Consider the following 13,939-nt stretch of genomic DNA (forward strand, 5'->3'; position numbering starts at 1 on the left):
CATTTTGGGAGGCAGAGGCGGGCATATCACTTGAGGTCAGCAGGAGTTTGAGACCAGCCTGGCCAACATGGTGAAACCCCATCTCTACTAAAAATATAAAAATTAGCTGAGTGTGGTGGTGGGCACCTATAATCCCAACTACTTGGGAGGCTAAGGCAGGAGAATCACTTGAATTTGGGAGGCAGAGATTGCAGTGAGCCAAGACAGTGCCACTGCACTCCAGCTTGGGTGACAGAATAACACTTCATCTCAAAAAAAAAAAAAAAAAGCCATACCCTGGAGATTTTAAAAAGTTTCTGTCTGATAAAGGACTTGTATCTAGAATATATAAAGAACTCCTAAAACTCAACAAAACAAAAAACACCCAACTATTTAAAAAAAGGCTTTGAACAGACACATCATCAAAGATAGCAAATAAGCATATGAAAAGATGCTCATCATCATTTGTCAGCAAGGAAATGCAAATAAAAGCTGTAATAAGATACTACTGCATGCCTATCAGAATGGCTAAAATTAAAACTGATAATACCAAGTGTTGCTAAAGACATAGCCATATTAGAACTCTCATACATAGGTTAGGAGAATGTAAGATGGTACAATCATTTAGGAAAATAATTTGGCATTTTCTTAAAAACTCAAACATACGTCTTCCACACAATTTAACCTTTCTACTCTCAGGTATATACACAAGTGAAATGAAAATGTGGCCAGGAATGGTGGGTTACACCTTTAATCTTAACACTTTCAGAGGCTGAACGAGGAGGACTACTCGAGCCCAGGAGTTCAAAATTAGCCTGGGCAATGTAGTAAAAATCCTATCTCTACCAAAAAAAAATTTTTTTAACTTGGCCGGGTACAGTGGCTCATGCTTGTAATCCCAGCACTCTGGGAGGCCGAGGTGGGCATATCACCTGAGGTCAGGAGTTCAGACCAGCCTGGCCAACACAATGAAACCCTATCTCTACTAAAAATACAAAAATTAGCTGGGTGTGGTGGCAAGCACCTGTAGTCCCAACTACTCAGGAGGCTGAGGCAGAAGGATCACTTGAGCCCAGGAGTTTGAGGCTGCAGTGAGCCAGAATGGTACCACTGTACTCCAGCCTAGGCGACAGAGCAAGACCCTGTCTCAAAGAGAAAAAAAAATAGGAGGGGGAGGGGAGGGGCAAGGAGGGAACAAGGTGTCCAAAAACTTTAATGTTCTCAGTAGCTTTATTTATAACAACCAAAATGGGAAACAACCCAAATGTCGATCAATAGATGAATGGATCAACAACCAAGTAAATCCATACAACAAACTACTACTCAGCAATAAAAAAAAAAAACAACTATCAATACATACAACAGTCTTACTGAATCTCAAAATAATAATACTGAGTAATGACTTCACAGGTGCATGCATAGATACATACCAAAACCTATCAAATCATACACTTGAAATGTGCAATTTTTTGCACTTCAATTCTACTTTAATAGAGCTATGTTACACACTCAAGATGATTTTTCTCTTGACCCTATAATATCCTCCCTTTAGGTACTGTCTTCCTTTCTGCTGAAGTTAAGTTTCTTCAAGAAGTTATGTATACTGCTATCCATTCACCTTTCAATCCAGTATAAGGAGACATCTTCTGGCAAAAATTAAAGCATTTTCTCACTGTCACATACAAAAGCCTCTCTTCACTCCAGAACCTCCTTAGTGTCTTTGCTGCATCTGCCCCTACAGATAACACCTGACTCCTGTGGCTTCAGAGATATTGACTAGGTCCTCCTCACCTACTGGTAACGTGTTTTAAGAGCATATATGCCCAGTTAGTGTCACTGACCATTATCTTACCCTAATGACACTTTTTCTTTGGAAAGTATGATCCATATGTGTGGCTTCAGTGACTTACAGGCATAAGATCTATACCTCGGCCCTGATTTCTTCACTGTTTACATGCTCTGACATCTACATATCATGCTAAAAAAAAAAGAGAGAGAGAACACTTTCTAGCTTGGGCAACATAGTAAGACCCCCTCTCAACAAAAAATAAAAAAATATTAGCCAGGCATGGTGGCATGTGGCTGTAGTCCCAGCTACTTGGGAAGCTGAGTTGGGAGGACTGCTTGAGCCCAGGAGCTCAAGACTACAATGAGCTATGATCACGCCACTGCACTCCAACCTAGACAAGACCCCATCTCTTGGGGGGGAAAAAAAAAAAGAACACTTAACTTAGCACAGCTTTATGAAGTGCTTTACCAGCTGGTCTCAACTGACTATTCTTATTTTCTAAATCAATCTGAACGTTATAGCTCTGAAATAATCTTTTGACTTTTTTATTGACGTATGATGTACACACAGTAAAGTACACACATCCTAAGAGTATAGTTGATGAAGTAAAATGCTCAGGTAATCACTACACAGATTAAGAAAGATAAAACATTACCAGTAACTGAGAAGCCCTCTTAGTTACTGCCTATGCCTCTTAACTAAAATATTCTAAACTCTAAACACATTGGCCTGTATTTTATATTCCCCAAATGTTTTATACACTTTCATTACTGGAACTTCTGCCCTTCCCCTCCCAACATCAATTTCTCTCTCTCTTAAAGCTAAACACGGATATCTTCCTCTATGGCATTAGCTCATCTTTGCTTACACTATACTCGATATGTATCACCAACACAATGCTTTTTGCACTGTATTATGCTATCCATTTATTATTCACTTGGTAGCTTTTCTGAGAGCAGAGGCCCCATATAGTACCATTTCTGTAACAACTAGCCCACTGTTGCCACAATATAGGGTCTCCAATAAATGTCTTCCCTGAAAAAACTTAAAATTCAAACTTTCTTTGGAGGAAGATCCTTCTATATCTACTTTACCTGTATGACATTCATTGCAGATAAATTTTCCTCTTGGCATCTCAGTCAATCCAAGGCACTCCAGGTGGAAAGCCCCACAGCACTGAGCCTCACATAACAGCAGCTCACCCAGTTTTTCACAATTCTGTTAAGAGAAAGAAAACGTCTGTCTATCTGTTTTTCCATGTTTGAGAATCAAGAGGAAAACCAGTGTCAGTGGATTATAGTAAACAAAGGTTAAAACTGGCAGAAAATGAGGTGAGAAAGAGGCAAGAGCCTGTAGTTGTAGATTTTATTCTAGTTGCAAAGGTGCACCGTTGGAAAACTTTACAAAAGGAAGACTAAAATCAGGTATTCATTTTTAAAGATTACTCTGACTGCTACATAGAAAACAAGTTCAAGACTAGAAAGGTGAGAAAAGAACATAGAGACAAACCACAAGGCTTCTGAATGGTTCAAGCAACAGACACTGGCTAGCCAGACTTGAGCCATAAAGTTCCAAAAGAGCTCCCACCAAGGTCTGAACAGTCCTTTAGGATACATCTAGAACCATCCCAGAGAGATGACTTTTCTGAAATAATCTCAGCTAAGACAGGGCCTCATTTAAGACAGGGGCTTAGGAAATAACGATGGGTATCTAAATTCTGCAAATTCCCAACATTACTTTTTAACAACTCTAACACCCTGACTTGTATCCCCATGGTGATTAGCAGAAAAAAGCTTCAAATATTTCATTTATTATTTATTTATTTATTTTATTTGAGACGGAGTTTCACTCTTGTTGCCCAGGTTGGAGTGCAATGGCGTGATCTCGGCTCACTGCAACCTCCATCTCCTGGGTTCAAGCGATTCTCTTGGCTCAGCATCACAAGTAGCGGGGATTACAGGCGCACACCTCCATGTCTAGCTAATTTTTCATACTTCTAGTAGAGACAGAGTTTCACCATGTTGGCCAGGCTGGTCTCAAACTCCTGACCTTGTGATCTACCCACCTCGGCCTCCCAAAGTGTTGGAATTACAGGTGTGAGCCACTGCACCCAGCCCAAATATTTTTTAAAGCCTTATACTACTATGAAAGGCAAACAAGGGGAAAGGTGACTAAGCAAGCTCTAGCTTCAAGAACTCATAGAAACAGAATAGGTCTTGATCACTTCAGCATTAAAGCTTAAACAAATGACTAGAAGAGCTCTGGGGAGAAAGGTTAGAGAGGTAGCCTAGAATTGACAGGGGCCCCAGGGACTTTATCAAACTACAGTCTGAGTTATCCTCAAATGTCTGACTCCTCATTATCTACTATTCACATGTAAAAATTGAAAAATACCATTATATAATGTACTTTGAATATTCAGAGTACCAATAACATAAGTTTTTATATACAGTAAAAAAAAATTGAGCTTCAACACATAAATAGGAAAACTTTACTTACAATGTGAATTAGAAACAAAATTTTCACATTAAATGTTATAAACTAATTCATCAACTGGGATAACATGCAATTTATCTTTCAAACTGGGACACTTGAGAGTGAAAGGAAGTGCTATTAATAAATTATGACAGCACAAGGGACCTACACAAAGTCTGATCCAGACAAGCCAGGACCACAGGGTCACCTTACCGTTAATCTTTTTATTAAATGATCTTTGTAAAATGTATTTACATTCTGACTTGTCTCACTAAGTAAATAATGGGCATAACTGTTTTTGAGGATTAACACTATTGTTTAGGATCTGGTCTAAGTATGATCAAAACTCTTTATTTAATAGTGAAGGTCATAGGCAAAGAAACTGGATTGAAATTATATTGGCCATAATAACATTTTCTGGTCTCTGAGTTAATTTTCTTAGAGATCTCAACTTATTTATCTATTACTATTTATTATTATTATTATTTTTTTTTTTTGAGACGGAGTTTCGCTCTTGTTACCCAGGCTGGAGTGCAATGGCGCGATCTCGGCTCACCGCAACCTCCGCCTCCTGGGTTCAGGCAATTCTCCTGCCTCAGCCTCCAGAGTAGCTGGGATTACAGGCACACACCACCATTCCCAGCTAATTTTTTGTATTTTTAGTAGAGACGGGGTTTCACCATGTTGACCAGGATGGTCTCGATCTCTTGACCTCGTGATCCACCCGCCTAGGCCTCCCAAAGTGCTGGGATTACAGGCGTGAGCCACCACGCCCGGCCTACTATTTATTATTTTTAAAATAGGGTCTCACTCTGTCAGTCAAGTGGGAGTCAAGTGGCATTACTATGGCTCACTGCAGCCTCTACCTCCTCAGCTTCAGGTGATCCAATGACCTCAGCCTCCCAAGTAGGGGGACTACAGGCATACACCATCATGCCTGGCTAAGTTTTGTATTTTTGGCAGAGAAAGGGTTTTACCATGTTTCCCAGGCTGGTGTCAAATTCCTGGGCTCACATGATCCACCCACCTCAGCCTCCCAAAATGCTTAGATTAGTGCTGTGCTCGGCCTGTGGTTTCAATTTAAAAAAGAAAGAACTAGTATCCTCAAGTTTTTTGTTTATTTAAAAAACAAGTCTGTAATCTTGACCTGTTGGGCTACAGATGTGAGCCACTGCAGCCAGCTAATCAAAAACAAAAAACAAAACGAAAAACACCGGTTTTTGTTTGTTTTTTTTTTTTAACATAGAAACAGGGGTCTAACTGTGTTGCCCAGGCTGGTCTAGAACTCGTGGCCTCAAGCAATTTTTCTGCCTCAGCTTCCAAGAGCACTGGGATTTAGGTATGAGACACTGCGCATCACCTATCTTCAAGTTTTTATATACCAAATTTTAAGATTTACATAGGTAAATCAAGACCATTAAAAAAAATACTCAAATAGTCATTGACTCTACTCACAAAGACTTAAAGGCTCTTTAACAATAAAGTGGAGTCCCCTATTTCACAGAGCGGCAATCCAACACAATGGTTAAGACTCTAAACCAACCAAGTACAACAGAGCTTAAAGGTTTAAAAAAAAGGAGAGGAAGACTCTAAATCCAGACTGCCGAGGTTTAAATCCAGGTTTCTCTCATTAATATAAGCAAGTTATTTATCCTCTCTATAGTTTAGTTTCCTCATCTGCTAAGTGGGGATAGTCACACAACTCAACTTATGAGATTATTAGGATGACTAAATAAGGCATTATTTATAAAGTGCTTGGAACAATACTTCATACATAGGAAGTACTGTATAAATATTTATTAAATAAAACAATATAGGTGATAGGCTTTCTAAAGTCACAACATTAAAGGAAAAATGTCTCAAAGTTAAAATTACCCTTGAAAAGTTCCTTAGAAACCCAAAGACTCTGACACCATGAGAAGTACTGGAGAATTATATTTGAATAAGCAACGAGAGATTCACATATTCCATCTCAGACTTGCCTCATGGCATATATTCCTTCACGGACCTTAAGGGCAGGTGGTTCACCAACACTAAACTATTTCTCCAAGTTTCTTTCTTTGTGGGGAGAAAAAAAGGGTCAAATCCTTAAGAAAGTGATTCCAATAAAATCATCCAAAAGCATTGTTATTCTAACCAAGGAATGATCATAAAGAGACAGAATGGGTTTCCCTTTAAAGATGAACATGCAATGAAAACACAAGTGGGCAAACATTTCTCTACCTGACAAACATTCTCCTTGAGTGCAGCTCCTCCACCGCGTTCACCCTGCATTTTTTTGGAGGCAGGCATCCCAGGATCGTGTTCTACACCTTCCTCAATAGTATCCTTGGGGCTTGCGGCCGTCCTGTGAGGCATTAGTTCTCCCTTGCAGAGAAAAAATAATGTCCCACATCTGTATTATTGATGTCTCTTCCATTTGACCCCCTCCCTCTGGGATGCTATTTGTCTAGCCATTAAGCACTTACAGATGTTCAGCCAATCACTCAGGCGGACTGCATGCAATGTTAGTTCTAACCCTGCTGTGATTGGGCGGGTAGTGGGCGCCTCATGCCCTGCCACTAACTGCTCTGAGGCTGTTTGTTCCACTGGAACTTTCTGAGCTGTTCCATTTTAAGGTTTCACTAAGGGAGAGAAAACATTCTTAAGTTTATTTGATTACTTATTTGTCCTTCCAAGATCAGTGTTTCCTAAATAATGCCCCTCTTGGGCATTCTATTCAAACTGTCCTGGAAAGAAGCATTCTGCATCATAACATATGATGCTGACCTGACTTCTCTCTTTTAACCTGAGTTGGAAACCCAGAGACAATATCAATTATTGCACTGATGCTTTGCAAGGAAATGGCTTTTGTTTCCTGAAGACCGATGTTCATAAACATTGTCCTAAAATTAAGTAGCTGATGGTCTCAAGAAATAAGCAAGTAAATCTTCCCCCTAACCACAGCAGTCTCAACTTTTTTTTTTTAAATAGAGACAAAGTCTCACTATATTTCCCAGGTTGGCCTCGAACTCCTGTTCTCAAATGATCCTCTCACCTCTGCTTCCCAAAGAGCTGACTGGTATGAGTCACAGCACCCAGCCAGCAGTCTCAACTTTTTTCTTTTGAAACAGTCTTACTCTGTCACCCAGGCTGAAGTGCAGTGGCATGATCTCGGCTCACTGCAACCTCTGCCTCATGGGTTTAAGAGATTCTTGTGCTTCTGCCTGATTAGCTGGAATTATAGGTGCACACCACCACACCAGGCTAATTTTTGTATTTTTGGTAGAGACAGGGTTTCACCATGTTGGCCAGGCTAGTCTTGAACTCTCAACCTCAAGTGATCTTCCTGCCTTGACTTCCCAAAGTGCTGGGATTACAGGCGTAAACCACAGCACCCAGCCAGTCTCAACTTTTATAGGGCAGTATCTAAGTTTCTTCAGATCACATTGACTTGATATTGTGCTTTCTGGTTTTACAAGTTTACTTAATGATGAAACAGTTATATACCTGATTGGACACCTACAGCATAGGACGTGATGATCTTTTAAAAAGGCCATATCGACAGTTGCAATATGTTCCTTGCCTTATTATTAAGGTGAGGCTCTACTTTTCCTCCAAGATTCCTTATGGCCATCAGCCATTTCAGTAGAATACTATTCTTAAGAAAACTCAAGGGAAAGAGGGATGTGGCCTCCCGTGTGAAAAGTAGCTTCTCTTTAGAAGGTAAAAAGACCAGGAACTGAGTAATACCTCTGAGCTTGAAATCTCTTTTGATGAGTCATCATTTTTCACTTTTTTACACTGCATCTTGGCTGCAGCATGCCTCTGTCGTTTTCGCTTCCTTGGTTTGTCAAATATCTTGGCAGTGCCTATGACAGGAAAGTAGGTGTTATCCACTGGCTAATGACACACATGTCCAAGATCTCTTATCCTATTATTAAGAGTATAAACCACCTTTAAAACTCATTTAATTCTCCAGCTTTGTGGATTAGGAAAATGAAGGAAATAAGAAATGAGACTAACTCATGATGACATAACTAGTTGGGAAATGGCTACATATATGTTAACTTCTGCCTCATATAGATTAAATAGTAAGTGTATAGGTTATTACAGAAATTTTAATTTACATGACTGAAATGACAAATGTTGTAGTTCTTCAAAGGAATTAAATCCTATAGATGGAAGGAAAGTGCCTTCCTTTTCATTTTATTAGTCATGAAAAGATCCACTCCCTAGACTTCAAGATTGGAGACAGTAATATACATCACAATATGATTTAAGGATTAAAGGCCAGACGCAGTGGCTTACACCTGTAATCCCAGCATTTTGGAAGGCTGGCAGATCACCTGAGGTCAGGAATTCGAGAACAGCCTGACCAACATGGTAAAACTCCGTCTCTACTAAAAATACAAAACTAGCCAGGTATGGTGGTGCATGCCTGTAATCCCAGCTACTAGGGAGGCTGAGGCAGAAGAATCACTTGAAACTGGGAGGCAGAGGTTGCAGTCAGCCCAGATTGTGCCACCACACAACGGCATGGGTAGCAAGAGCAAAACTCCCTCCCCCCATCAAAAAAAAAAGAAAAGAAAAATGGATTAAGATGGAGAGTTGAGGCCAGGCACAGTAACTAACTCACGCCTGTAATCCCAGCACTTTGGGAGGAGAGGTGGGTGGATTACCTGATGTGAGGAGTTCAAGACCAGTCTGACCAACAGGGCAAAACCGTCTCTACTACAAAATACAAAAATTAGCTGCGCGTGGTGGCAGGCACCTGTGATCCCAGCTACTAGGGAGGCTGAGCCACATGAATGGCTTTAACTCAGGAGGCAGAGGTTGCAGTGAGCCGAGATCTTGCCATTGTACTCTAGCCTAGGCATCAGAGCAAGACTCCATCTCAAAAAAAAAAAAAAGTTGGAGAGTTGAAATATGTAAGATTTGGCTTACAGAAGCTGAGGGAGAGATCCTCCAATACATTCAGGGGTTTAAAGGATATTCATGCAGTGGTAGTATATCCTTGAACATCTAACAACATAAAAGGAATGCATGGTCACATTTGGTGTATTTAGAAGAAGAAATTCTAGGTTGGGTGCAGTGGCTCACACTTGTAATCCCAGTACTTTGGGAGGTTGAGGCAGGCGGATCACAAGGTCAGGAGTTTGAGACCATCCTGGCCAACATGGTGAAACCCGGTCTCCACTAAAAATACAAAAATTAGCTGGGCGTCATGGCACACACCTGTAGTCCCAGCTACTCAGGAGGCTGAGGCAGGAGAATCGCTTGAACCTGGGAGGTGGAGGCTGCAGTGAGTCGAGATCGTGCCACTGCATTCCAGCCTGAGCAACAGAGCGAGACTGTCTCAAAAGATATTCTTCTAGTCCCTCCTATACTTTCCATTAAACATATTTCAACTGTGTTTATAAACACCAAGAGGAATCTAAGAGGTATTTCATAAGACATTCTAGGATATTTATGCTAGGTATCAATATGAAAGCTGGAGTTTGGAAGACTGCTCAGTAATCTCTTTTTTGACTGACTGAGTTGGAGAAGCTCTGCTACCAAAACTGTTCACAGCCTAACACTGAAAGAAGAGTTGTAGCTTTATATAAATCCAAAAAAAAAAAAAAGAAGAGTTCATATGAACACAACAGAAAGGTTAGAATTTCTCATAAGCTGGAACACTTACATAAATTTTATAATGGAAAAAGTTCATGTTGTAGGTTTAGGTTTTATTTTAAAAACGAAATATAAAAGTATAGGAAAAGAGCTGAAGCTATAATTATTACTATTATTATTTTGAGAGACATGATCTCTCACTGTTGCCCAGACTAGAGTGCATGGTGTGATCAACAGCTCACTGTAGCCTCAACATCTCGGGCTCAAGGGATCCTTCCACATCAGCTTACCAAGTAGCTGTGACTAAAGAAATACACCATCATGCCTAGCTAATTTTCTTAAAATTGTGGATAGAGACAGCGTCTCACTAAGTGCCCAGGCTGGTCTGGATGGAACACCTGGCTTCAAGTAATTCTCTTGTCTTGGCCTCCCAAAGCACTAGAATTGCAGTTGTGGGCCACCATGCTCAGCCTGATACTATTTTCAAAGCAGCTTATTTTTAAATTATATAAGCAAATTGACCAACCTATGGGATTATAATTGCCACATGGCTAAACTAACATATTGCTAGATTTACTTGTTAGAAAATTTAATAATCATAGGTCACATGAAATATAATCTTCCCATGATACTCTTTGCTAGCAGACCACATCTGCTGCAATGTGCTCAAATCTGGAATAATATTTCAAAAATGACACTAATCAATAAATGGCATTGGCAGACAAATGAAGAGTGGAAGAAAGAAATGGCATGGAGGAAAACCTGGGGTGGATAAGACAGGAGTACAGCAATCAATTTGGTCAGGTGTGGATTTAGTTCCCTGACCTTGCTACCTTGTTTGTCTTCACGTTTCTTCTATAAAACAGGAATACTATAGATAATAACCTCTCTCTGTAATGCTTTAGACAGATTACAGGTAGCATTCCTACTAAAAGTCCTGGCAGAGTAGATGTTCAGTTTACGAATATTTTATCTGTTTCAGGAAGCACATTTTGGGCAAACCAGTTTTAAAACTTGTACCTCACTTGTCTGGCTTACACTTGTAACAATCTTTGTGGTTAATGGACAAAGCGCTTCAAACTTACTACTACATTTTTTAAATCTCAAAAATACTCACCTCCACCAAAATCTTTTGAATAAGATGTGGTACAAGATTCAGTTATGCCACTCCCTAGGTGACCAGCTTCATAGCACTACAAATAAGTGAAAACAACACAGTTTAAAGAGGAATGAAATAATAAACTCTTAACCTTATATGCCAAAGTCTGAATTGTCAACTGTCACGGATATAGAATTCTGACTTTTTTAGCAATTAAAAAACAACATGACCACAGTAAAGGGTTGAACAGAAACTTCAAGGGGAAAGGAATCAGATTTTAAAATGCTCCAATAGACCTGTGAACACCACATACTCTGTAATCCCAGCTACTTTGGAGGCTGAAGCAGGAGAATCGCTTGAACCTGGGAGGTGGAGGTTGCAGTAAGCTGAGACCGTGCCACTGCATTCCAGCCTGGGCAACGGTGTGAGACTCTGTCTCAAAAAAAAAAAAAAAAAAAAAATTACCCAGGTGCAGTAGTGCACACCTGTAGTTCCAGCTCCTTGGGAGGCTGAGGCAGGAGAATTGCTTGAACCTGGAAGGTGGAGGTTGCACTGCGCCAAGACTGTGCCACTGCACTCCAGCCTGGGTGACAGAGCAAAAGTCGGTCTCAAAAAAAAAAAAAAAAAGGAAAAATGATCTATCTTCCTACAATTATATTCTTATATGCACCGCTACTAGATTTGACACAGACTTGTTTACTTGGTAAACTGCAAATTAAACAGTTCTGAAATACTGAATGATTTTCCAACTTAAAGTGACTTCAGATTAAGCCAAATTAAAGCAACATTAAAACTCAAGACAAATACTCAACATCAGGAGCCTAATAAAGAGCCAAACATTTTATTCCCAATACTAATACTTGTATTAATTAGTTCCATCCCAAGCAAATATCTTTTCCTACAAAAATGATAATATTCTTCATCATAACGGTAAAACAACATTTAGTGGTCACAAAGTCAGTATAATAAAAGCCATTCTTACTGTAGAGTTTCTAATGTTTGAGACTAAAACAAGGTAAAATACAGCTGTGAATTTCTGAATGTTCATTTTTTTTTTTTTTTTTTTTTGAGACGGAGTTTCGCTCTTGTTACCCAGGCTGGAGTGCAATGGCGCGATCTCGGCTCACCGCAACCTCCGCCTCCTGGGTTCAGGCAATTCTCCTGCCTCAGCCTCCTGAGTAGCTGGGATTACAGGCACGTGCCACCATGCCCAGCTAATTTTTTTATTTTTAGTAGAGACTGGGTTTCACCATGTTGACCAGGATGATCTCGATCTCTTGACCTCGTGATCCACCTGCCTCGGCCTCCCAAAGTGCTGGGATTACAGGCGTGAGCCACCGCGCCCGGCCCCCTGAATGTTCATTTTATGTTTCTGAATCATAAGAATGCAATTCTCCTCATGTTCAGTATATATCAAAAGTCTAACCATGTCAAGTAAAATGAATGGGCAAATGTTAGGTATCCAATTCAACAAAACAAGACTCCTAGACAAATCCTCAAAATACATTTCCATAATTTTTTTTAAAATAGCAGTTATTGTATTTGGGTAACAAATTTGTTCATTGTTTAACAGGTACTCAAAAGCTGTAGAACAAAATAATTACAATGCTCCCCAAACTACAGAGAATAATGCAGGAAATATCATTTCTATTCTGATCAATTTTATAAATTAAAATAAAAATTAACAGCACACACACATACACAAATCATACAATATGAATAAAAATCAAACTGTTCTGCTTAGAATGAAAAAGACCGAAGAACTTCTTAGGGGATGTGACTAAGATGCCAGTAACTTTGTATATATAGTCTAGTGGATATACATTAAGCCAGAGTACCCTTAAAGCACCACCAGAACAGATCATCTCTCATTCTGTTCAACCTACTGATTAATCCACCTGCAGACAGGTGGTGGTGTGCCTGGTAACCTAAAATGGAACTGAATCATGGCTTTAGCCTTATGACAAAATATACCTCAGAGTAACCAGTACTTCCACAAGGAAGTAGACCAGGTCAGATGGCAGGACAGACTCCCAAACAGATAAGAGGGCACTTTTCTCCAGAGCTGGGTGCTAGCCATAACCAATAATTCTGATTTTCTCTCGCTCTAGTCTCAAATTTAATGGCAACACTCTCTCCCAAAAATTAAAAATTCAAGAGTGACAAAGAGTTATTAAGTATAACTAATACTTAAAAAAGACTGAGAATAAAAGAGAGGGTGAGGATAAATAACTATCAGGGATAACCAAAAAGCTACTAAAAGAAAATACAGGAACAGCATCTTTGTGTCCATGGGGCACACAAAGATTTCTTTAATTAATTAATTAATTAATATTTATATATATATTTTGAGAGAAGTGTCTTGTTCTGTCACCCAGGCTGGACTGCAATAGCACAATCATAGCTCACTGCAGCTTTGACCTCCAGGGCTCAAGACATCCTATCCCTTCAGCCTTCTGAGTAGCTGGGACCACAGACACGTAACACCACACCCGTTTTCTCTGTGTGTGTGTGTGTGTGTGTGTGTGTGTATGGGTTATTTATTTATTTATTTATTTATTTTTTTGTAGAGCTAGGGACTCCTTTGTTGCCCAGGCTGGTCTCAAACTCCAGCTTAAGCAATCCTCCTGCCCCAGGTTTCCTAAATCCTGGGATTATAAGCTTGAGCCATCACACTAAATTTCTTGAATAAAACACAAAAAGTATTAATCATGTAAGAAAAAGAAATTGATATATTAAAATTTTTCATCTTAAGAAAATAACTACGAAGAAAATGAATAGGAAACTCTCACACTGGGAAAAAATATTAACACGATATATCTCACAAAGGATTTACAAGCCAAATACATAAAGCACTCCTAAAAAAAAAAAAGCCACAAAAATAACCTAATCAAAAATACACACATACTTCAACAGCCACTTTACAAAGATATAGGAATGGCCGGTAAGTATATACTATAAGAGGCTAAAATAAAAACCATAATTATATATCATTTCATGTC

General features: G+C 39.5%; 1 protein-coding gene across 8 annotated transcripts in view; it reads right to left on the reverse strand.

Moving 5' to 3' along the window:
• Positions 1-13,939, reverse strand: part of NSD1 (nuclear receptor binding SET domain protein 1) — a 164,752-nt gene that overhangs the window by 46,599 nt on the left and 104,214 nt on the right. For all 8 annotated transcript variants that reach the window (XM_064376591.1, XM_012466412.3, XM_012466413.2 and 5 more), the window contains 4 exons: positions 10,956-11,031; positions 7,976-8,094; positions 6,467-6,610; positions 2,863-2,986 (listed from right to left, as the gene is read on the reverse strand). In XM_064376591.1, the coding sequence (XP_064232661.1) occupies positions 2,863-2,986; positions 6,467-6,610; positions 7,976-8,094; positions 10,956-11,031 (463 nt within the window). The remainder of the gene's footprint in view (positions 1-2,862; positions 2,987-6,466; positions 6,611-7,975; positions 8,095-10,955; positions 11,032-13,939) is intronic.

Source organism: Aotus nancymaae, unplaced genomic scaffold (genome assembly GCF_030222135.1).
Source record: "Aotus nancymaae isolate 86718 unplaced genomic scaffold, 86718_ANA_hifiasm-v0.15.2.pri h1tg000015l_1, whole genome shotgun sequence".
NCBI lineage: Eukaryota > Metazoa > Chordata > Mammalia > Primates > Aotidae > Aotus > Aotus nancymaae.